The sequence below is a fragment of the Podarcis vaucheri genome, assembly GCF_965113315.1.
Source record: "Podarcis vaucheri genome assembly, chromosome: Z".
NCBI lineage: Eukaryota > Metazoa > Chordata > Lepidosauria > Squamata > Lacertidae > Podarcis > Podarcis vaucheri.
Genome location: NC_138758.1, coordinates 50,035,984 through 50,062,168, shown reverse-complemented (window position 1 = coordinate 50,062,168; position 26,185 = coordinate 50,035,984). Strand labels below are relative to the sequence as shown.

Genomic DNA, 26,185 nt, shown 5'->3' with positions numbered 1-26,185 from the left:
TCCCCAGCCAAGACCGGGCTCAGGGCGGCTAACACCAGGTAAAAACAATTGATTAAAATACAACTTAAAAACAGGATTAATATACAACATTAAAATGCAGCCTCGTTTCAGTAGAAACTCAAATCAACAACTTTTTGGGGATGAAAACATCAAATCTTCACCAAGGCCAACTATCCAGACTGGTCCTACGTGGGCCAGAAAAAAGCCAGGGAAGTCCCCAAATAGGGGTTCCATCACAGAAGGAGAGGGGGAGGGGATCAAGTTGATCCCAAGCCAAAGGCCAGGCGGAACACTGATGGCCTTATCCTCCTCTGTGAATCTGTCCAGTCCCCTTTTAAAGCCATCCTAGTTTTGGCCATTGCTGCTTCCTGTGGGACAGAGTTCCATTGTTAATGCTGTGACCCCCTGCAGCCTATGCTCAGGTTGTATAGATGCGAAAATAAAACCATGTAGTAGACAAAAGACACCGCAGTCTCCGCCGATGCTTATTCCAAGGAAACCAAAGCTTGGGTGAGCATCTGGAACCACTAAATTCTCTCACCAGTCAAAGACTGGGTGTGTGCAACAATATTTTAAGCATGCATAAAGTACGTGGTTGGGATTCTTCCCTCCCCCTGCAAACCAACAAACCAACACACAAAAACAAACAAACCTGTCGCAAGATTTCTGACAATTCATGCACTTCTAGGGCATTACAAAGTTTGGAGCCTTTTCCAAATCAATCTAATAATGTTCATGTTTAAGCATCTTCAGCTTGCCTTGTATAAAATGTGGGAGATTTATTTTCCGATGGAGAGCACTAGATCCCAATCAGAAACATGCTTTTGAAACCCCAGACACAGGCACGAGAGTGGGAAGATGAGTGTCTTTGAGATTAAAGGAGATAATAATCGCCAACTGACAGAAATTTATTCACCCTCCTATAAATCTAAACTTCGACATCACTTTCTTCAAGCATAATCATCCTGGCTTGAGTACTTGCTATCAGCCGCAAATCATAACGCGTGCCCTGTTTTTTCCCTTCCTCTCGCCTGCCTTTTATAGGGCAGAGGCAGCTTTGAGAGGGGATGAAAGGAAATAATTTACAGCAGACCCTGACGATGCCCCCTGTGATTCAAGGGGACCCCTTTGAGCCAACAAGCAGGGCAAGAAAGTAAAAGCCCCCTCTTGTTGCTGCTCCTGGTGTTCAGAGGTAGACTGCCCCTGAAAAGGGAGGCTCCACAGAGCTAGCGTAAGGGAATCTGAAGAGCCTTGTTGTTGGAGCAGATCATCTTGACCAGGGCCAAGTTCAAGGTGCTACAATTTTTATTTTTCCAATTCATCAATACCTCTATTTTTGCAATAATAAGAGCACAAAGAGTCCATTCATATTGTCCCTTTGTTAGATTCCATGTGCTGAATATATAATTCAAAGGGATATTTTTCTCTGCAAATTTAAGATTATTCCATACAGTCATGTTGATTGTCTCTATTACTTTCTTCCAAAATTTAATCAATATAGGACATTGTACAAACATATGTTTTAGAGAAGCATTATCTCTGTTCCATCTCCAGTAGTTAGATGTCTTAGCTAGTCCTTTCATAAACAAGTATAATGGGTCCAATTAGTTCTAAATATTATTTCTCATTGAATGAGTCCTATTCTGGGGTCCAGAGACACCAATATTATATAACTTACCCAATCTTCAACAATTTAACAATATTTGGAATTCATTTTTATAAATACCGTTTTAGGCTAATGTCTGGTTAACTGCAATAACAATTTTCGTTGTTGTTGTAATGCATACAATTTTTTGTTGCAGTTCTGTTTTGTTTTCTACATGGGTACTATTTCTTTTTTCCATCTTGTGTCATCTTACTCTGTGCGCTTGTAATCATGTACAGTCATACCTCGGGTTACAGACGCTTCAGGCTGCGTTTTTTTGGGTTGCGGACTGCTGAAACCCGGAAGTACCGGAACAGATTACTTCTGGTTTTCGGCGGTCGCACATGCACAGAAGCACTAAATTGTGCTTTGCGCATGCGCAGAAGTGCCGAATCACAAGGGCGCCCCGAGAGGCTGGCGCCCTGGCGCAACGAACCACTAAGACCAATGGAAAAGATGGCTCTGGCTACCATCTCTCTTTAGCTGGTGGTGCTGGGAGGATTTAATCTGCTACCTTCTGCAGGCAAAGCATATATTCCATCCCTGTGCCATATCCCCTTCTTGCTAATACTGCTGAATCCAAATGAATTAATATTAGTAGCCAATCCCAATAAGATAAGATGCCAAAGTGGACTCTGTTCCCGCACCTGTTGCCTCTTTTTCTGAATTTTGGGGAAGTGTGCTTAGAGTTTGATGTGCAATACTGTACATCCTTACTGTGTCCCCTTCTGGTGATGGGGAGAAGGATAAGTGATAAACACCAGACTCCAGCATAAGTGCAACCATTATAACCAGAAAAGTCAAAGTGCCTGTAATGACATTGGCTAGCATTCACTTCTCCCCGTTTCTCCTCTCGTGCTAGACATTATACCATGAGCTTTTTGGGACAGGAGCTTGTCCCTTTTGATACGTGCTAGATAGCACTAAGAGCAAAGAAGGCTCTGAATAAATCATAGAATTGCAGAGCTGGAAGGGATGCCTAGGGTCATCTAGTCTAACCCCCTGCAATGCAAGAATCACAACTAAATAATCATCCTTGGCCAATGGCTATCCAACCTCTGCTTTAAAACCTCAAGTAGAGGAGAGTCTGCCAACTGTTGAGGCAATCTGTTCCAAATAATAATAATAATAATAATAATAATAATAATAATAATAGTAATAATAATAATTTTGTACCCTGCCCATCTGGCCGTTTTCCCCCAGCCACTCTGGGTGGCTTCCAACAAAGATTAAAAATACATTAAAATGTCACACATTAAAAGCTTCCCTAAACAGGGCTGCCTTCAGATGTCTTCTGAATGTCAGGTAATTGCTCTTCTCTTTGACATCTGGTGGGAGGATGTTCCACAGGACGGGCACCACTGCCGAGAAGGCCCTCTGCCTGGTTCCCTGTAACTTGGCTTACAAGTTAGGAAAACTTCTCTATTCACTTTCTCCATTACCGTGCATAGCAGCAGCAACAACAACAACAACAACAATTTATTTATACCCTGCCCATCTGGCTGAGTCTCCCTAGCCACTCTGGGAGGCTCCCAATCAAATGTTAAAAACAGTACAGCATTAAATATTAAAAACTTCCCTAAACAGGGCTGCCTTCAGATGTCTTTTAAAGATAGGATAATTGCTTATTTCCTTCACATCTGAAGGGAGAGCATTCCACAGGGCAGGCACCACCACCGAGAAGGCCCTCTGTCTGGTTCCCTGTAACCTCACTTCTCACAGTGAGGGAACCACCAGAAGGCCCTCGGCGCTGGACCTCAGTGTCTGGGCAGAATGATGGGGGTGGAGACGCTCCTTCGGGTATACAGGATTGAGGCCGTTTAGGGCTTTAAAGGTCAGCACCAACACTTTGAATTGTGCTTGGAAACGTACTGGGAGCCAACATAGGTCTTTCAAGACCTGTGTTATGTGGTCTTGGAAGCTGCATAGCTCTTACCCTCAGAAAGTTATTCCTAATGTCTAGTTGGAGTCTTTCTTCTTGTCATTTGAATCCTTTGGTTCAGGTTCTACCCTCCACAGCAGCAGAAAACAAACTTGCTCCATCTTCCATGTGATACCCCTTCAGAAATTTGAAGATGGCTCCTCTTTTCTAAGCTAAACATATCCAACTCTCTCAGCTGTTCCTCCTAAGGCTAAGTTTCCAGACCCCAGATCATCTTGGTCGCCCTCCTCTGCACACCTTCCAGCTTGTCAATATCCTCCTTAAACTGTGGTGCCCAGAACTGGGCAGGAGACTCCAGGTGGGGTACGAACAAGGCAGAATAGAGTGGTACTATGACTTCCCTTGAGCTGGACATTCTACTTCTGTTGATGCAGCCTAGAATTAGCTTTTATTTTTCCTGGAACATCACACTGTTGACTCATTTTAAGCTTGTGGTCTACTTAAGACCCCTAGATCCTTTTCACATGTATTGCTGGCAAGCCAGCTATCCCCCATCTTATATTTGTGCATCTGTTTATTCCTAAATAACAGTAAAGTTCATTGCATTGCATGCTTTTCCAAAGCTTGAAAGGATAGGAAGTTTATTGAAAAAAAATCGCTATATATATGGTTTCATATATGTATTTAAAAATCATGCTTATCTATCATAATTTCCAGGATAGTCTGACATTAAGCAAAACCCCAGTCTCTCCAAGCAATGCAAAATGCCTTTGCTGCATCTATATCCAACCATTCTGATGACTGTTAATAATGGGGCACTTTGGGTTTTTCTTTTTTAATATGATAAGGAAGCATAGAGAGACCCCTGCCCTTTCTACAATTGCCTTTTCTACAAGTATTGAACAATCTCCTCCCGAAGAAGCTGGAGAAGATGGCAACAAGATCCGCATATTGTTTTCAATAATTTAATTGCAAAGCCCCCAAGACAGTACGTTCAAAACACATCCTGAATATGTGGAGATCTGCTTGGCAATCCATCAATCTTCTGCTCACCCTGATGGCTTCCCTCCCTCCTTCCCTCCCTCCCTCCACATCTTTCCCTTAGCATCTAAACATTTGTATTTTTGTATCTGTGAGTGAACAGCATAGATTTTGTGGCAATTAGGATTAATAATGTCAGTTCTAGGGACGCGGGTGGCGCTGTGGGTTAAACCACAAAGCCTAGGACTTGCTGATCAGAAGGACAGCGGTTCGAATCCCTGTGATGGAGTGAGCTCCCGTTGCTCGGTCCCAGCCCCTGCCAACCTAGCAGTTCGAAAGCACGTCAAAGTGCAAGTAGATAAATAGGTACCACTCCGGTGGGAAGGTAAACAGCATTTCCGTGCGCTGCTCTGGTTCGCCAGAAGCGGCTTAGTCATGCTGGACACATGACCCGGAAGCTGTACGCCGGCTCCCTTGGTCAGTAAAGAGAGATGAGCACCGCAACCCCAGAGTCAGCCATGACTGGACCTAATAGTCAGGGGTCCCTTTACCTTTTAATGTCAGTTCTATCCCACACAACTGTTTTGTACCTACTTGTTTAGCACCGGAATTAATGCACTATTTTAATTCGTCCCTCCAACTCTTAACAAACAAGAAATGATTCTAAAAACACCACTCTGGCCATTGGAAGCTATAGTGGTAAAGAAAAAGAATATGATAGAAGGGTGGACAACTTGTAGAAATTTATTAAAACAAGAGGGAGGAGAGTATAAATTAAAAGAATTTAAGGAATTATTAGGAAAATTAACATACAATATCATCATTTGAACAAAGTATTTAAGAAAGATAAGATATGAGGGTTTGGGGAACAAATATCACAATTGGAAAGAGACCTGTTGGAATGCAATGTAAAAGTGTATAAGATATTATTGGAATGGGAGACAAAGGATGAGCAAGCGAAATCCTCAATAATACATTGGGCAATAGGTATCGGTCATAATATGGATATGGAAGCATGGGAACGATTGTGGAATATGGATATAAAATTTACAGCATGTTATGGTCTAAGAGAAAATTATATGAAAATGATATATCGATGGGACCTAACAATGAGTAAATTGGCAAAAATGTATAAATCCAAATCAAATAAGTGTTGGAAATGTAAAGAGAAAGAAGGTTTTTTTTTATCATATGTGATGGTCTTGTATAGGGTTACCAGATGTCCCTAGTTTCCGGGGACAGTCCCTGGATTTGCAAATCTGTCCCCGGACAAATTCCGTCCCCAGATTTGCAAATCTGTTCCCGGGAAACGTGGCAGTGGCAGCCTCAGCAGCCCAGAGCCAGTCTGTTAGCGTGGTTGGTTCTGGCTGGCTTCAGGAGCTGCTCACTGCCGTGGCACCCGCCATTTTTCCTGCTCCATGGCAGCGAGCAGTGAGTAGTTCCTGAAGCCAGCCAGAGCCAACTGCGCTACGAGGCTGGCCCCTCCTGGGCAATGGCCGTCTGCCCTCTCGAGCCTCCCCTGATCTGCCAAAACAAAGGGGGGAGGGGGGAGGAGATCGAGGAAGGCTTGGGAGTCATGGCGGGTGGTGCACAGTTGCCCAGTTTTTTAAAAAACTCATTTATGTTTCGCAGGGTGCGAAAGAAGGGCTTTGCACCTTTATACAATATGCATGTGTGCTTGGGCCCAGGGTCTTTTGCCTCACCATCCCCACTACTGACTCCCTGTTGCTACTCAGCTTTAAAAAAAAAAGGGTCCCCGGATTCATTGAAAAAAATCTGGCAACCATAGTCTTGTAGTAAGGTTAAATCTTACTGGGAAATGATATACATAGTGAATTGAAATGATGTTTAAAATAACGTTTGTAAAACAAACCCCAGAATTATAGGGACAGAACTACTCAAACTGTATAGAAATTTATTCATATATGTGACTACAGTGGCAAGAATGCTACTTGCCCCAAAATGGAAAGAAGCAGAAGTCCCAGCAAAAGAAGAATGGATACAAAAACTTATGGAATATGCAGAAATGACAAAACTTACCAGAAAAATAAGAAATCAAGATAACAAACTTTTTATAAAAGAATGGAAATGGTTTATTGAATATCTACAAATAAACTGTAAGCAGATAAGAACATTGGCAGGATTATTGTAATAACCTGCAGTTTTGTAAGTATATATTTAAAGCTGATGAATAAATGAGCAAACTGAGTTAATTGGGATATGCAGAAAATATTAAAAATAAATTTAAGGAACTGCAGAAAGAGAGGAAAGGAAGTCAAGTTTTGAAATGTTAAAATGATTATAAAATTATTGGAATGTATAAAATTGAAAATCATAAATGAAATAATTTTTAAAAAAAGATTCATAACCAGGGTGTTAACCTCATTTGCTTTCCATAACTATTTCCACTTCTTTAACTAATATGAACACTTAGCACTGATATAGCACTTCCCAAATTCATATAGTATTCTAACAACTCTTAACACCAAACTTGCAGGGTACGTCAATAGTATCATCTTCCCCCCCCCTCCATGTGTGGTGTCCTGTAGTGGTTAGATTAGCGTGTCAGACTAGGACCAGGAAAGCCAGGGTTCACATCCCCCACTCATCCATGAAGCTCACAAGATGACCTTTGACCTTTGGGTCACTGCCTCTCAGCCTAATCTTCTGCATAGGTTTGGTGTTGGGATTAAATCAGGAGGGGAGGGGAGAGTCATATATACACCGCTTTGAACTCCTTGGAGAGAAGGTGGAATATACATGCAATAAATAATAAATAAAAACCTTAGAGCATAGGGACTGGCAGGAGTTCATGGCAGGGGTGGGGAACTTGTGGCTCTTTGGATATGGCTAGACAAATAACCACTGGCATGACCATTGGCCATGCTGGCTGCAGATGATGGGAGCTGGGACACCTGTGGAACTACAGTTCCTCCACCCTTATTCTTTGCAGAGGTAACATTCTAAGTGTGTGTGTGTCTGTGTTATGGTTCACCACTCAGGGCTAGTTTCCCAAAATACCAGCAGGAGTTATAGAACTGCTTCTGGACAGCACTGCATCAGAACAGGGGGAGTTCATTTGCTGAACCAAATGGGAACCATTTAGCTCGGTTTGCATTTGTTCCAGAAAACAGCAGAGAGAGGAATGTATGTGTTAAGTTGTGGGTGAACATATAACAGCTCTTGGTTATTCACAGGTCCGGAACAGAACTGGGCTGAAGGGTTCAGCCAGCTTGCTTATATAGAGCTCAACTACAAAGCAACAGTAACAACTTTCTGTAGCTATCCAATCACTGAATGTCACTTTCAATTCCTTATTTGCATATGTGGACCTGAGTGAAAACTATCTACAGCATCCCCCTGCTGGCCCAGGGAGAAAACTACAGTAGATAACAGTATGGGATTTCCACTTGTACTAATCTCTACCATTTGGGGTGGGTGGTTCCTTTGTCTCTGGCAGAAATGAATTGGGCAGCTACTCCTTGATGCCCTCCCAGCCAAATCCCCTGGATACTGTGTTGTGTTGGGCATTCCCCCCACCCCACCTCTGTGTGTGTGTGTGTGTCTGTGTGAAGCAACCGCAAGAGCTGTATGATTGTTTTTTAATTATTGTTTTTGGTGTGTGTTTGGTTCTTTAGGTTCCTGAGGCCTAAGAACCCAAGAATAGACCTCTGGCCAGGCCAAAGCAAAGGCGTGTCTTGCCCAGCAACCTCTTCTCCCAGCTACTCAGAGAGTCTGTTGTGGGTCTCCCGCTGGATTGGGCCCCAGCAGAGGGAAGGTCCTGGGCCCTGAGCGAGATGAATAACACAAGAAGACGATGGACTGCTGGCTCTGGTCAAGGGCCACTGCCCAGCATTGCAAAAGAGAAAGAGATTCCAGTGCCTTCCTGACATCGTTTTGTCAAATTACCCATGACACTGCCACTGACATTATCAACAGTGGCCACCAGGAGAAAGCGATGCCAGGCACACACTCCGCCTGCCTGCTGCTGAACGGTTTCTCTCTCTCTCTCTCTCTCTCTCTCTCTCTCTCTCTCTCTCTCCCCAGAGCACGCTGAACTGGAGGAAAAAAGCCCAGCACAGCGGAGAAACTGAATCTGTCACCATGGCAACCCAAGTTGGAAAGAGTAGACAGAAATCAATGTCACCTCAGCGCAAGGAGGCGTGGCAAGGCAGAGAGATGAAGAGATGTGGCTGGAAGCGCAAAAAGGGAAAAAGGCTGGCCCTGAGTCCAGCAATGTGCCAATGCCCTAGACAGAGGAGCAGAGCTAGGATGGATTGAGGAAGGTGCATGCATGCAGCCTCTCAAGAGAAGTTGGAGAAAGGTGCCAAAATGAGAGCCCACATGCTCAGGGGACAGGAACAGCTTCCCTATGTGGAAAGACTGAATTAAGGACTTAAGAAGAATCTGTCCTGTATCAGGCCAGTGGCCCGTCAAGCCCAGCCCAGCACCCTGTTCTCACAGTAGCCAACCCAATGCCCCCACAGTGAACCAGCAAGCAGGACTCTCCTGTGGGGATTTGCTGTCACCAGCTGCATGGTGACTAGCTACTAACTGAGGTTGCTTAGACAGAATCATGGAGGGGAAATGGCTCACAATGGCTGCTTGGACTCTCCAGTAGCAGTGGCAACCTATATTTGGACACCAGCCACTGAGTAGCAAGAGCAAAAGAGGGCTGTTGCTCCATGCCTAGGCATGTCCTGGTTTTCGGGTGTAAAAACGGCATTGGGGGAGAAATGTCAGGGAAAATCTGGGCATATGGCAGAAGCAGCTCAAAAAGCTTTAAATCACTATTTTTGGGTTGTTGTTGTTTAGTCGTTTAGTCGTGTCCGCCTCTTCGTGACCCCCTGGACCAGAGCACGCCAAGCACTCCTGTCTTCCACTGCCTCCCGCATTTTGGTCAAACTCATGTTAGTAGCTTCGATAACACTGTCCAACCATCTCATCCTCTGTCGTCCCCTTCTCCTTGTGCCCTCCATCTTTCCCAACATCAGGGTCTTTTCCAGGGAGTCTTCTCTTCTCATGAGGTGGCCAAAGTCTTGGAGCCTCAGCTTCAGGATCTGTCCTTCCAGTGACCACTCAGGGCTGATTTCCTTCAGAATGGAGAGGTTTAATCTTCTTGCAGTCCATGGGACTCTCAAGAGTCTCCTCCAGCACCATAATTCACAAGCATCAATTCTTCAGCGATCAGCCTTCTTTATGGTCCAGCTCTCACTTCCATACATCACTACTGGGAAAACCATGGCTTTAACTATACGGACCTTTGTTGGCAAGGTGATGTCTCTGCTTTTTAAGATGCTGTCTAGCTTTGTCATTGCTTTTCTCCCAAGAAGCAGGAATCTTTTAAATTCGTGACTGCTGTCACCATCTGCAGTGGTCATGGAGGCTAAGAAAGTAAAATCTCTCACTGCCTCCATTTCTTCCCCTTCTATTTTCCAGGAGGTGATGGGACCAGTGGCCATGATCTTAGTTTTTTTGATGTTGAGCTTCAGACCATATTTTGTGCTCTCCTCTTTCACCCTCATTAAGAGGTTCTTTAATTCCTCCTCACTTTCTGCCATCAAGGTTGTGTCATCTGCATAGCTGAGGTTGTTGATATTTCTTCTGGCAATCTTAATTCCGGTTTGGGATTTTTCAGGTTAGGTGTCTCTTAAAAAGCTCAACAGTTTTGTGGGTGTCAGGAATTTTATTTTTTTGAAGTAAGGCAACCATATCCCTTGTCTGTCATATGGGTCCAGACTGCAGTTCTCTAGACAGCAATATTTAAACAGTCTCCTGGCAGGTTGTCATATTAAATCCAGGCCGATGTTCAGATCGCCTAGCCAGCCTTCACTGAAAGGTGCTGAGGAAATGTCAAGCGCTATTACTGCAATTATGATTCCACACACACTGATCAAAACGGGTAAAATGAGGATTAATATTCCCTATTAGGTTTCCTTACAGCCTTGCTTTTGAACTGTCTTTCCCTGTGGGCTCTAGGAAATGAGAGATAATTTAATATTTCTGGCATGGCAGCATGGGGTGGAGTGGGGATGGCAGGGAGTGGAGCTCTCTGGAGTGTGAGGATGCTTTTTAAGCTCCCCCCAAGGAGGCTCCCAGGCCCAGGGCCAGCCCTACAATGAGGCAGAGTGAGGCACCTGCCTCATTCAGGAGATGTTGAGGTGCAGGGAGTGGCCAGAGCTGTGTGTGGCATGTAGCCTGCCCTATACCTATGCCAGGCTGCTGCCCTCAAGCGCTGTGGAAGATGTTTCACCAGTACTGGGGTAATATTCAACTACCAGTGTTGAATCTTGTCCTTTGCCTCAGGTAGCAAAATGTCTTGAGCCGGCGCTGCCAAGGCCCTCCCTGAAATTGTGTCTGAATACAAAGCAGCATTTGGGAGTGTGAGGTGGAGAGATTTATCAGGTCAGGAACATCACAGATCCTGGGACTTCAGGGTCCAATCTTGCCGGGTCTGCCCCCAGCAAGGTCAGAGGAGCAGGCCCTAGAGGTGGAAACTAGAGTCTGCCTTTCCTTAGAAAACCGCCTGCCTCCAATCCAGGATGCAGCACCGAAGAATAGCAAGGGAGGGAAAAATGAATTCAGTCCACCTTAAAGGGGAAACTTACCAAATTTGCACTTTCTGAAAATAATACATGAACTGAAACATAGCTGTCATTTGAAATTTGCGCTTCCCTGAATTTTGCAATGCAACACAATTCTCCAGCCAAGTATTGTTGCATTGCAAAAAAAATGCTGTGGTACAGTGTGCATGGACATTTTTGTAAATAATGGCTTCCCCAAGATCTTTCAAAAATTTATTAGCATAACTCTCATTTTCTCATTCTTAAGAGGTTCTTATATGCACTCTGCTGTGCTGAGAATCTCCTAATCTGATCATCAGATTTGTCTGCATTTATTAGTATTATTAGTATCATCATCATCATCATCATCAATTTATTACATGCCTTCACCCTAATGGCCCAGCTCTGGTTGCAGCATAAAAACACATTAGATACAGTTTTGAACAAGTTGCGGTTATACAAAAATGCATCACATTAGGGGGGGAAATTGCTTTGCAAAATTATGTACATTGGGCAAAAATGCATTTTTAAAAATGGATACATTAGAGGAAATTCCTGCCAAGATGCTGCTGACTTTTTAGGAGGACTTTTTGTGGGGTTGGCAGAGGAAGGAATTGCAAGGCAATGCAATGTGGAGAACAGACTTTAAGCGTGGAAAAATGAGAAACTAAATTTGACCCGTTCACCCGTCTCTAGGGAGACAACCGGACATGCAGCCCAAAGTATCTAAAAGAGCATTTTCCCAATTTGCACTGTGCATCTAAAAGGCCCCATCCTTTCTATAAATGGAAGGTGAGATTATGTCTCTGCTGTTCCCGTTTCCTAACACGGCAGCCCAGATGAGAAATAGAGCAGAAAAAAAGGGTGGAGGAGAATCAAATCCTTCCTTCATGCCTCTGCTTGCAACATAAGCTAGCCCTGCCAATAAAATCCACTCCACTGTCATTTTCTCCTTCCACGCAGGAACCTTCTCGACAGCCAGAAGCCCCAGTGACAAGATCTTGGGGGGAGGGTGAAAAGAAAAAGATCCATAACTCTGCCGTGCCCTATCCATTCAGCAAAAACAGGTCACCGCTCCGAGTGCTGTAGCCTGTCATTGCAGTCTCCAACCCAAAGTACATGATGAACCCAGAGAGGGTTCCCACAGCACAGTCCAGTGTTCAAATCCGTCAAGCTCAAATCTCTGCAACCACACGCCAACTGATGGCAGCTGCTGCATGCTGGGAAATGGCTGTCAAAATTGGTGGAAATTTAAAAGCCACGCAGCTGGGCAAATATGAAACCACAGCTCTAAGCTCTGGGATAAACTTCCCCTGCTATGGAAATTCCACATAGCAATCAATATTTATCCGAGGCCAACTAGGTGGCTCAAGTTTTGCACTAGCTTGCGGAGGGATCATAATTTAGTGCCAGGATACCTGTTTGGTGTGCAGGTGTGTACCCTCACCCAAAAGGACCAAGTGGAATAAGACCTTGCTCTCTGCAGTAGGCAATTCAGAACAGCCAACACTGGGTTATAGGGAAAACTGAAAGCATATTTGTTTAGACAAGCTCTCGCTTACATTTTGGGGATTTTTTTTTTTTAGACCACACTGCTCAGTTTCTGCTTTATATTTTATTGCCATTTTACTGTGTTACTTTGAAATTCTAATTAATTTTATCTTATGGTACTTTCATGTCTGTTTTCACTGGGGGTTTTTTGCATGCTCTTTTCATATAGTATGTTCATTCATATAGGCTGTGCTTTTTTTCTTAAAAAAAATGTTTAGGGGTACTCTCATTTTCCTACTCATATTGAAACACTGCCCCTCAGTGAGGCCAAACTTAGATTCACAAAATGTTTAGGGGTATGCGTACCCCTGCATTCCCCCAGGAAAAAAACACTGCATCAAAAGCATGTCAAAGTGCAAGTAGATAAATAGGTACCGCTCTGGCGGGAAGGTAAACGGCGTTTCCGTGTGCTGCTCTGGTTCGCCAGAAGCAGCTTAGTCATGCTGGCCACATGACCCGGAAGCTGTACGCCGGCTCCCTCGGCCAGTAAAGCGAGATGAGCGCCGCAACCCCAGAGTCTTCCACGACTGGACCTAATGGTCAGGGGTCCCTTTACCTTTAACATGGGGATTAGCAGCTAATGAAAGTTTGGGTTTTCTTTTGTTCAGGGCTTCCATCTTTTTCCACCTTGTGGCAGGTGGGAGTCCTGTCGCGACAGTCTTCAATAAAGACCAAGCCTACTGGCTGCTGTTTTGCTCTGGTATCCCTGGCTGGTGTCCTTGTTTTTTGTCCAGGGGAGCCCTCAGATTTCTCCATTATAAGAATGTAAGAAGAGTTCTGAGGCTGGAACAGGCCAATGGCTCATCCAGCCCAGAATCCTGTTATCACAGTGGCCAGCCTGGTGCCCCAACTGGAAAACCCACAAGCAGCACCCGAGTGAAAGAGCACTCTCCCCTCCTAGGGCATTCAGAAGCAGCAGATCTACGCACCCGTGGCTACCTTGCGAAAAGGTGACGCCACCAGCCTCACCACTTTCACCAAGAAAAAGCACCGCCACTCCTTTCCCCTTCACGTAGCAGTGACTGAACCCACTGATAAATCCTCCCAAAACCATTTGCATATAATTTCTTGCTGGCATCAAGACTCGTTATCTAAATCCAGTTGCCGTTGACAGTTTAATGATAATCGCTTTCTGTTTATGTATCATTGAGGATAATGTTCCTATTCTCCTTAAAATTCAATCCCCACTTCTTCCCCTTCTTTTGCAGCCAGGGCGGGGGAAGGGAGTCATCCACAGACCAAAATTATAGTAATTTCCTCTTCTGGTTTGAGTGGTTTAGTAAACAATTAGGTTTCAATTAAAGATTGGGTGCTCCTGCTGGGGTAGGGGTTGGGGTGGGGAGAGGCAGCGCCAGCTGACACAGGGTTCCAGCTCTCCTTGCGAGCCACATGAGGCAGACGCTGCCCACCCAGGCAAACATGGCTATTAAAACATAATTTACTTGAGTGTGTTTTGTTTGCCGGTGGGGGTGGGGGTACTGACTTGAGATGAAGTGGCAAAAATTTGTCTATGTTATATGATGATAAAATTGCTTTAAAAGCCACCTCTTAATATGCCATGTGAGTTGGGACCATCATTGCTAGATAGGTAGATTCAGGGGAGGATAAATATAAAAAGCAGAGACATCACCTTGCTGACAAAGGTCCGTATAGTTAAATCTATGGTTTTCCCAGTAGTGATGTATGGAAGTGAGAGCTGGACCACAAAGAAGGCTGATCGCTGAAGAATTGATGCTTTTGAATTATGGTGCTGGAGGAGACGCTTGAGAGTCCCATGGACTGCAAGAAGATCAAAGCTCTCCATTCTGAAGGAAATCAGCCCTGAGTGCTCACTGGAAGGACAGATCCTGAAGCCACCTCAGGAGAAGAGAAGACTCCCTGGAAAAGACCCTGATGTTGGGAAAGATGGAGGGCACAAGCTGAAGGGGACGACAGAGGATGAGATGGTTGGACAGTGTTCTCAAAGCTACCAGCATGAGTTTGAACAAACTGCGGGAGGCAGTGGAAGACAGGCGTGCCTGGTGTGCTCTGGTCCAGGGGGTCACGAAGAGTCGAACACAACTAAACAACAACAACAAATATAGAGCAGAGCAGAGCAGGATCTCATGGGAAGGTCTTCTCCAGGAGCCACCCCAGAAAAAACTAATTTTGGGGAGCAAAGAGGAGGTGGCTTATGAGTGAAATTGGGGGGAAGAGAGGAGGGAAAGGAAAAAATGCCTCAGTGACTGGAAGGTAACTTGGATTCACTTTGTGTATAAAGATAGTCAAGAAGAATCTAAGGTGTGTGTGTATGCGCTGCCATTGGAGATCATCAGTTCAGTTCCCGGTGTCTCTGGCTAGAAGGATTGGTTAGGAGTTGATGGGAGGTGGATGCCAGCCAGAGTAGGTAACAGTGGTGTGGGGATAAATTTTAAAGTGCAGGAGTTTGTCATTATAGTGTTATAAGAATTTTAATGTCTTAAAGGTAAAGGTAAAGGGACCCCTGACCATTAGGTCCAGTTGCGGAGGACTCGGGGGTTGCAGCGCTCATCTCATTTACTGGCTGAGGGAGCCGGCGTACAGCTTCCGGGTCATGTGGCCAGCATGACTAAGCCGCTTCTGGCGAACCAGAGCTGCGCACAGAAACGCCGTTTACCTTCCCGCCAGAGCGGTACCTATTTATCTACTTGCACTTTGTGCTTTCGAACTGCTAGATTGGCAGGAGCAGGGACCGAGCAACAGGAGCTCACCCCATCGTGGGGATTCGAACTGCCGACCTTCTGATTGGCAAGTCCTAGGCTATGTGGTTTAAGCCACGGCGCCACCCATGTCCCAACAGGAGGCAATGATGGCCACCAATTTGGAGAGCCTTGATGGAGGTTTGGACAAACCCATGGAGGAGGAGGAGACGAGCCACAGTTACTGTGCTGTGCCTCCGTGGTCAAGAGGCAGAGAGGTTTCTGAATACCAGATGCAGGAAAACACAGGAGAGGAGACCTGCTCTTGTGCAAGGATCCTGCTTGCTGGTTTCCCACAAGCATCTAGTCAGCCACTGTGAGAACAGGACTAGATAGCTCATTGGCCTGATCCAGCTAATGGCTCTTCCTACCTTCATAAACTTCATCTGCCTGGATGAACAAGGACTGACCTTGCCAGCCTAATGCTTTGCAGATGAGCATCAGGCTGGTAAAGGCTATGCGAGAAAAACAAACTGTATCGGACAATCAGTTCTTCTTCTTACATTATGGTGTTCCCTAAACAAAGCTTCACTTCAAGGCCACTCTGTTGTGTTCCTCTCTAAACACCGGCTGGAGGGATTGGGGCTTAATCTGTTTGGCCTTCCCAGGTGACAGCAGGGCTCAGCTAACATGGAAACCATGATCCAATGTGCCTGAAGCAGCTCAGCCAAAAAGCAAGGGGTAGGAGGATGAGAGAGACAGGTGTGAAAGTGTAGGTCCCGCCCTGTGGAACGCCTTCTCATCAGATGTCAAGGAAATAAGCAGCTATCTTATTTTTTATTTATTTTTTATTTTTAAAGGTAAAGGGACCCCTGACCATTAGGTCCAGTTGCGGACAACTCTGGGGTTGCGGCGGTCATCTCACTTTACTGGCCGAGGGAGCTGGCATTTGTCCGCAGACAGCTTTCTGGGTCATGTGGCCAGCATGACTAAGCTGCTTCTGGTGAACCAGAGCAGTGCACAGAAACGCTGTTTACCTTCCTGCCAGAGCGGTACCTATTTATCTACTTGCACTTCGTGCTTTCGAACTGCTAGGTTGGCAGGGGCAGGGACCGAGCAACGGGAGCTCACCCCATCGCGGGGATTCGAACTACCGACCTTCTGATTGGCAAGCCCTAGGCTATGTGGTTTAACCCACAGTGCCACCCGCATCCCTTAGATATGTAATAAGGTAAAGGTACCCCTGCCCGTACGGGCCAGTCTTGACAGACTCTAGGGTTGTGCGCTCATCTCACTCTATAGGCGGGGAGCCAGCGCTGGTTGGCCTCTATTATTTTTTCCGACCGATGGAGAACCTACAAAGGACTCTATAAGAGCTCTTGTGTCCCCCATAAGGGAATAAGGGCAGATTTTCGTTTATTACACCGGCATCTCTGGCTATAAGGATAGGTTAGAAGTTGATGGGAGGTGGGTGCCAGCCAGAGTTGGTAACAGTGGTGTGGGGGTAAATTTTAAAGTGCAGGAGTTCATCATTATAGCCCCCACAGTTTCTTGGAAATCAGCTCCATTAAACTCAGGGGTGCTGAACGCTGACTTACAGACATATAGGTTCAACTTGGAGAAACACTTTGAACAATAAAAATAATACACACGCCAGCCTTTAGCTTCAACTGGAAATGTAAACAATCTTGCAAACAAGGGCTGCCCATTTAAACTGCTAGCATGAAATAGAAAGAACAAAGAAAAGGAAAAAAGTATCTGCATGGTTTTCTCCACCTCCTTCTCTGAGCGAATCTGTCACAAACAAACTTGAAAGTCTCACTGTCACCTCATTCACGTGCCAGACCAGGGGAGCAGTTCTGCTCACTACCCTGGTCCTCACTACTCTTGCTCTGCAAACACAGCTGAAGTTGTGTTCCCCTCCACATCACTGCTGGTCAATGCTATCGGATGAGATAGAGATGTGGTTCACCCTGGAAGAAGGCAGCTTGATGTAATCTTATCTTCGGGAGTCAATCCATATCTTGGCGTTAGAGATTATGACCCACATGCAGAAGTTTCCAAGTTAATGGATGCCAGGCAAGCTGCATGTTAACATCTGATGGATCAATAGTCTGACTCGGTTTAAGGCAATCCCACTATCCAAAAAGACCTCTGAGAAATGTAAGTGGGTAGGAATTGCCTCCAAATCAGGACCTGTAAAACTCTGCAGAGAAAGCTACAGCCACTCATGAACCTCAGCTTGATAGCCTGAAACTCAAACACATTCATCCTCACATATCTTGCAGAAGTATTGTAAAGCTAAAATAATCTCCAGGTATGCAGACTCTTCTTTTATGAAAAAATTCTTCCTGCAGCACATAGTTAAACTATGGAGCTCTCTCCCACAGGAGGCAGCGATGACCCCCAACCTAGACGGCTTTAGAAGAGGATTAGACAAATTCTTGGAGGAGGGGAGGGCTATTGATGGCTACCTCTCTTTCAAATCAGAACCAGTGAAGGCGGTGAAGGGCCTGTGTGAGTGCGTGGAGGCGGTTGGAGGATGGATGGCGGCTAATGGATTGAGGTCGAATCCTGACAAGATAGAAGTACTGTTTTGGGGGGACAGGGGGCAGGCAGGTGTGGGGGACTCCCTGGTCCTGAATGGTGTAACTGTGCCTCTGAAGGAGCAGGTGCGCAGCCTGGGAGTCATTTTGGACTCACAGCTGTCCATGGAGGCGCAGGTCAATTCTGTGTCCAGGGCAGCTGTTTATCAGCTCCATCTGGTATGCAGGATGAGACCCTCCCTGCCCGTGGACTGTCTCGCCAGAGTGGTGCATGCTCTAGTTATCTCCCGCTTGGACTACTGCAATGCACTCTCCATGGGGCTACTTTTGAAAATGACCCAGAAACTACAACTAATCCAGAATGCGGCAGCTAGACTGGTGACTGGGGGCAGCCGCCGAGACCACATAACACCGGTCTTGAAAGACCTACATTGGCTCCCAGTACATTTCCGAGCACAATTCAAATTGTTGGATACCTTTAAAGCCCCAAACTGGCCTCAGTCCTGTATAACTAAAGGAGCGTCTCCACCTCCATCGTTCAGCCCGGACACTGCGGTCCAGCGCCGAGGGCCTTCTGGCGGTTCCCTCATTGCAAGAAGCAAAGCTACAGGGAACCAGGCAGAGGGCCTTCTCGGTAGTGGCACCCGCCCTGTGGAACGCCCCCCCCCATCAGATGTCAAAGAGATAAACAACTACCTGACATTTAGAAGACATCTGAAGGCAGCCCTGTTCAGGGAAGTTTTTAATGTGTGACATTTTGATGTATTTTTAATCCTTGTTGGAAGCCGCCCAGAGTGGCTGGGGAAGCCCGGCCAGATGGTCAGGGTACAAATAATAAATTATTATTATTATTATTATTATTATTATTATTATTATTATTAGCCAGGATGGCTATGTTCTGCCTCCACAGACAGAGGCAGGAATGCTTCTGAATACCAGTTTGTGGGAACCACAGGAGAGGAGAATGGTCTAGGGTTCAGGTCCTTCTTGCCAATTTCTCTTTGGGACACCTGGTTGGCCACTGTGAGAACAGGGTGCTGGACTAGGTGGGACACTGGCCTGATCCAGCAGTGTTTCTTAGAAAGGACAGGCTACAAAATGTCAGTTTTCAAGAGTCAGAGAGCAGTAAAATGTCAACATACCTAGTTGGCCAACCTGAAAAGTCTGATTGAGGTCCACCTCAGCCCTTGAAGGAGATAGTTCTAAGCCTTTAAAACAGGTCAGCTCCAAAACTATGAAGCTCTTATTTTCTCCAGATGAGTTCTCCATTGCCCTGCCCGCAAAAGAATAGCGATTCTATTTAACGATAAATTTTCCCTGTGATTTGCTATTCCCAGCAGGACAGGGGAGCAGAGTGATGATCAATGTTCCTTTCCTCGTTAATGAGAGGAGGTTCGCTCCCACCCCCGCCGGCCTAATATTTGCCAGAATCCGGGCTGCTCTAGAGCTTGCACAAATAGCAAAGGCGTCTCCTCTTAAGAGAAGCAGCTCTCTTGAGACTAAAGGGAAATAACAGCTGGACCAAGCCTCCCTCGCCAAAGACAAATGCTGTCTTCTCTTATTAAATCTTCCTCTGGGCAATCCTTTACGGATTATTTCTTCAAGCAGAAGGCCGCAAAAACTCACTGCTGCAGAAAAGAGAAAGGGCCGGGAGGGGCCAAGGAAAGAGGCCTGTTTTGATGCAGCCTTCAGATTTATTTATTTTTTATTCCCCTCCCCAGAGCAGAGATGAGCCTGAATTAGCATAGAGAACATTCTGGAAAGAGGCCCAATCTGGAACCATCCTCCCTTGCCCTCCTCTTCACCTGACGAGACTGGTTCCTGTTGTGTTGCCCCACCCTTCGAAGACAGGGCCATGGCTGGTTTGGGAGTGTACAGTGGTACCTCAGGTTACAGACGCTTCAGGTTACAGACACTTCAGGTTTCAGACCCCACTAACCCAGAAATAGTACCTCGGGTTAAGAACTTTGCTTCAGGATGAGAATAGAAATCGTGCAGCTGTGGCAGCAGGAGGCCCCATTAGCTATAGTGGTACCTCAGTTTATGAACAGTTTCAGGTTAAGAACGGACCTCCGGAACAAATTAAGTACTTAACCCGAGGTACCACTGTACTTGAAGGTCTACAGCTTGTAGGTCTGTACTTGAAGGTCTACAACTACAGCTGATTTGCACTTTCTGAAGCAATATGAGGACCAAGGCATAGCCATTCTTCAAGATCTGCGCTGATCCAAATTTTGCAATGCAGTTCTCTGACCAACTGGTCTTAAAAAAAGAAAAGATGGCTATGCAAGGGGAAAGTGTGCATAAGAAGGACAGTCTTAGTGGAAATAACATATAAATGCATTATATTATGAATATAATATAATGGGGGTGATGTTTGGGTGAGCTGGCAGTCTTATGACTTCTGAAAGCCACCTAATGTCTTAATAAGCACAGGAAGTACAGTGGTACCTCGCAAGACGAATGCCTCGCAAGACGAAAAACGCGTGAGACGAAAGAGTTTTCCGTTTTTTGAGTCGTTCCGCAAGACGAATTTCCCTATGGGCTCGCTTCGCAAGACGAAATGTCTTGCGAGTTCTTGCGAGTTTGTTTCCTTTTTCTTAAAGCCGCTAAGCCGTTAATAGCCTCTAAGCCGCTAAGCCGCTAAGAGCCGCTAATAGCTGCTAAGCCGTTAATAGCCGTGCTTCGCAAGATGAAAAAACCGCAAGGCGAAGAGACTCGCAGAACGGATTAATTTCGTCTTGCGAGGCACCACCGTACTGTATATTTTGCCCTATAGGACGCACCATCCCATAAGGCGCACCTAGTTTTTAGGGGGGGGAATAAAGGGGGGGAAATTATTTTTCCCCCAGGCGTGGGGCTGGGTCGGGGGAAGCCCGAGCTTCCCCCAACCCCAGCCCCCAAACAGGCAGCTCTCTGCAAGCCGTGGGAGCCCAGCGCCGGCTCCCGCTGCTTGCTGAGAGGTCCGCGAAGCCTGGACCCGCTGAGCTCAGCACACGCAGGCTTCAGCATGCAGGCAACTCTCCGCAAGCGGCAGGAGCCCAGCGACGGGCTCCCGCTGCTTGCGGAGAGGTCCGCGAAGCCTGGAGAGCGAGAGGGGTCGGTGCGCACCTACCGCTCTCGCTCTCCAGGCTTCAGCTAAAGCCTGCATTCGCCCCATAGGAGGCACACACATTTCCCCTTCATTTTTGGAGGGGGAAAAGTGCATCCTATAGGGCGAAAAATACTGTAAGCTTTGAAATGCTCTCCTCATTTCCACTTCACTGGCTTTCCTGATGGCTACATTTCTACTTGCATGAGGCCAAATAGCAGAAACAAAAGATACTCAACACAGGAGTTGTCTTCTTAGCGGATGGGCTGTTATCTGATGGTATAAGAATTGTGTGTTGTAAGAGGGGGTGATCTGTTGCAAGTTTGTCCCCTTTTCAAGAAAAATAAATAAATAAATAATAAAGTTCACATTCTCTCTCTGAAAAATGGAAAACTTCATTGCAAAAAATGTGCACATTAGTCAAACTAAATTCAAAAATGTGCTCATTAGGAGAAATTCACCCCAAACTGCTGTGTGAATTTTATTTTTTATTTGCAAATGGCTGTAGAAATCTAGAGAACTGAATTTAAGGTTGAGAAAGGGAGAAAGTGAGAAAAATAAAACGGACAGGTGCTTCCAACCCTCCCTCCTGGGTGTATAAGGGATGAAGGGAGTTGTAATCCCAGCAGGCTCTGGAAGGCATCAGGCTGGAGTCAGTGCCCTCCGCCCTCCATCCAACTCAGCATGCCATATGCAATCAAAAAGGAAATCTGAGAGCTGAAGCAAGAATTTATATTGACAGAAGAGACCCATACACAGAATTATACACCATGACACCTTCTTCCGTCTGCGCCAGTGACACATACTTATCTTTACAAATTCAAAAAAAGCTTGAAATATCAGTGTCTGGTGAAGAGGATGCTCAGGGCAACCATCTAAATGCTGAGCCTGACTTGGATTGCCAGAAGCAAGAATCCACTTGTATGAAGAGTGGATTGTACGGTTATATAAGATCCCTGACCGCCCAGAGCTGTCCTTCACTGGAAACAGGATACTCAAAAACAGGGACAATGGTGCCTGGCTTTGGGAAGGCTCTAGGCTGTCAGTGTGAAGGGGATCTATGTCACTGCAGGTGTTGTTGTACTCCCAGGAGCCAGCCTGGTTAGGGAACATGGGAGTTGTAGTCCAAGGACCACATGTTCCCCCGTCCAGGGATCAAAATCCAAGGTGGCAACTGGGGACAGGAAGCAGGCACTTAAGAAAGAGTTGGAAAAGTTTCAGAAAGAGCCTCCAGAATGATTGAGGTCATGGCAGCGAGTCCCCTATGGAGAAAGGTTGTGGTGTTTGGGACTTTTTAGTTTAGAGAAATGGCAAGAGGAGATACGGTGGAAGTTTGTAAAATTATGTCTACCAGCTCCACCTGGTACGCAGGCTGAGACCCTACCTGCCCACAGACTGTCTCGCCAGAGTGGTGCATGCTCTAGTTATCTCCTGCTTGGACTACTGCAATGCGCTCTATGTGGGGCTACCTTTGAAGATGAGCCGGAAACTGCAATTAATCCAGAATGTGGCAGCTAGACTGGTGACTGGGAGTGGCTGCCGAGACCACTGTTTAGGGAAGCTTTTAATGTTTAATAGACTATTGTATTTTAATATTCTGTTGGAAGCAGCCCAGAGTGGCTGGGGGCCCCGGCCAGATGGGCGGGGTATAAATAATAAGTTCTTCTTGTTGTTGTTGTTATAGTGTCAGACTGTGACTCGATAGACCAGTATTGAAATCCCCACTCTGGCATGGAGCTCACCGGGTGTCCTTGGGTCAGCTGCTGCCTCTCAGCCTAACTTACCTTGCAAAGTTGTTGTAGGGCTTACCGTATTTTTCGCTCTATAAGACGCACCCGACCATTAGACGCCCCTAGTTTTAGAGGAGAACAAGAAATATTCTCTCCCTCTCTGCGCAGCGCCTCTCCAGCGAAGTGAAGTCAGAACATCAAGAGGGATCGCTGCGCAGCGAAAGCAGCGATCCCTCTTGCTGTTCTGGCTTTTGGGATAGCCGTGCCAAGCCTCTTCAGGGCAGGGCGAGCGTTCCTCCCGCACCGATCCTTCTTGCTCTCCTGGCTTCAGCAATAGCTGTGCAGCCTGCATTCGCTCCATAAGACGCACACACATTTCCCCTTACATTTTAGGAGGAGGAAGTGTGTCTTATAGAGCGAAAAATACAGTAAATGAGGAGGGTGAGAACCAATCATGGATGCCACCTCGAGCTCTTTGGAGAAAAGGGTGGGATATAAATGCAGTAAACAAATGATGATAATAAATAATAAATGAGCCTTGAGTGAAAAAGGGCCCTTGGGAGAAGTTGGGATGAGGCATCAGATTCCAGGGAGGGCAGCGTATCAGCTTGGCACTCTGCTCTGTTCCCTCTCACATCACCCAGACACTATGTGCCCGCTTCACTCCCTGATCCCATGCCAGCCTCACCTTCAGTTCTGGCACCGCCCTGGTACTGCCAGAGCCTGCCTTGCAAACAGAGTCCATCTCCCAATCTGCTTTTGACCCACCACCAATGCCTCCTCCATTGCCCATGTCACAGAGATGCCAGTTCTGGCACAAATAGACAGCTGGGTCCAGCCCTCCAGAAGGACTCCCTGTTTGCTTGCCCAGTCCAACATTCTTGCCATACTGAAGTTGTGCCTGCCCCTTCCTTTATAAGGCGACTCGAGTGTGTGCCACCTGTGGGACCAACGTCTTAGCTCGCTCGGCTGCGCAGAGCACCTGTTGCACCTTTGATCTTTGCCTATTTGTCACAACAACCATTTGGGCATTAAAAATATTGGAAGAAACCCTGCTGCAAGTTTTGAGTTTATCCTGCAGCGAGATCCAGGACATGTTGCCAGGCAGTAACACCAATGATGGGCCAACGATCTAAGGCAGCTTTCTGTGGCACCACAGCCCTGAAGGAGCACCAAAGTTAGTGCTGCATGGAGTATACCAGAATTCACACAAATGCACCCAAAGATCCCTACTGTTGCAGGGGTCTATGCCCAGGGGGAAATACCTCCAGGCTGCTCCTCTACAATCCTTGCTGGTCTGCATCTCCTAATTTGTTTTGTTCCTTTAAAAAGTTTCCAGACTAAGACCCCTCATGTGAATATGAACAAGAGCTTACAAATGAGCCACATTACTGTAGAGTTGGAAAGAACCCCAACTTCTGGCAAGGAATCACAGCTTGGGCTGGGAAACAGACAGACAGACATAGACAAGGGGACTTACCGTGACACGAAACGGCGTCGTGGCAGCTGGCTCCATGCTGGGGTTCTTCTCTGCCCCCCCGCTGGGCAGACCACGCCGCTGCCCTGTCCTCTCTGGTGGGGACTCTGTGAAAAGCAGAGAAAAGGAGAATGTTGGGGACCACCTCAGAAAGAGGAGCTGCGCGTGCGCATGCAAGAATCACAACACCAGCACATCGCTGCAGGTGGGCTATGCCACCGGTAGTGGGTCCCTGTGGGAAAAGCCACTTGAAAGTTTGTCTCTTTAAGCCCGTCACTCGAGGATGTTTTGTTTTGCTGACAACTTCCCATGCAAACAGAGTTTAAAGTCAAGAGACCTTCCAAGTGCATTTCGTAATTGCTAGGTGACTTTGTTGCTCAGTTCAATCTTTTTACATGGTATTTTATGCTTTGTGGTACTTCTTACATAAAGGACACAAGGACACAAGAAGCGCCTGCAAGTGAAATGTGAAATCAAATGGGAACATGAGATAGGAAACACATAGCAACAGACCTTCCAGGGCCTTCTTTGTAACAGAGCCATTCAGACGGGGTTTAAAAAAGTGTTACAAGGAAACATAGATAAAAACCAACTTCTTGGTTTCACACAGAATTTGAATAAAACTGATGCAGTTTTCGAATATGCAACCTGCCATCTTGATTTTAGCTAGATAGACTAATGGACTAACTCAATGTAAGGCATTGTGTTCCTAAAGAGGAACAATAATGGACTGCAATGGAGAGAAAGGAGTAGGGCAAAGTAAAATACAACTCGCATCAACCCTGACTGACCACTGGCTGTGTTGGCCTCCCACCCCTGGGACCCCCATGGGTGCACGTGAAGTAGTTTGTCTGGATCAGGTCTCATAAGTCAGCTAAGGCAGGTGTCGATTGTGAAGCAAGCCAGACCCAAGGAAAAGCACCTGCAAGCTCAGAGAGAATTCAGGCTCTTGAACGAATAAGTACCCTTCAGTTTCCAAGACAATCAATATGCAAAAGGCGGAGAGAGAGAAAGGGAGGGAGGGAAGGAGACAGTCAGAAGGCATTACTAATCACTGCACTTAGCCAAACATTCAAGAACATCATTCAAGTACAATATTTCACCAACGGGCGTGCCTGATCACAAATATTACGACATTGCAACGACCCACAGCTGGGAGCTCACCGTCAAGAGAACCAGGCTCGCTTCTGCAGTGCGGGGTGGGCATGGGTGTTTAAAGCACAAAAAACCTTGCTTTGTGGAGGAGTGTGAGGGTAAATAGGCACCTTGGGGAACAGAATCAGGTTCTTGACACAAGAGGTGCAAAGCTCACATAGAGTCAGATATGAGAAATTCCATGTATAACTCCTTCACTAGGTTGTGGAGTTGGGTAGTGGGCCATGGGCCATGGCCCTGGGCATATTTTTTTGAGGGGCTGTGGCAAGGTGCCCCCACAACAGGCTTCCTCATCGGAGGCTGGCTCTGGCATGTGAAGGAGCTGTGGAGACTAACCCTCCCTGCAGAGGTGCGTCTGGCTTCTTCATTGTGCAGCTTTTAGGTAAAGGTAAAGGGACCCCTGACCATTAGGTCCAGTCGTGGACGACTCTGGGGTTGTGGCACTCATCTCATTTTATTGGCCGAGGGAGCCAGCGTACATGCTGTGGCCAGCCTGACTAAGCCACTTCTGGCGAACCAGAGCAGCGCATGGAATCACCGTTTACCTTCCCGCCGGAGTGGTACCTATTTATCTATTTGCACTTTGATGTGCTTTCAAACTGCTAGGTTGGCAGGAGCAGGGACTGAGCAACGGGAGCTCACCCCGTTGTGGGGATTCAAACCGCCAACCTTCTCATCAGCAAGCCCTAGGCTCTGTGGTTTAATCCACAGCGCCACTCGCATGCAGCTTTTGGTAAATCCTAAAGACAGGCCTCTTTGCCTTGGCCTTTGGCACCTGAAATGTGTATTCTCAGGTTTGCAATGCAGGAATCTGCCCCCGGCAGCGCGATCCTGCTGGGGTTCCATTGCGTTACTACTACTAAATAATCCTGACACACACTATCTGAAGCTCTTCAGCCACCCTCAA

General features: G+C 46.4%; 1 protein-coding gene across 8 annotated transcripts in view; it reads right to left on the bottom strand.

The window, feature by feature from the left end:
- The window catches only part of DAB2IP (DAB2 interacting protein), a 320,886-nt gene that overhangs the window by 195,731 nt on the left and 98,970 nt on the right, over positions 1 to 26,185 (bottom strand). For all 8 annotated transcript variants that reach the window (XM_082208814.1, XM_082208812.1, XM_082208815.1 and 5 more), the window contains exon 2: positions 24,127 to 24,230. In XM_082208814.1, the coding sequence (XP_082064940.1) occupies positions 24,127 to 24,230 (104 nt within the window). The remainder of the gene's footprint in view (positions 1 to 24,126; positions 24,231 to 26,185) is intronic.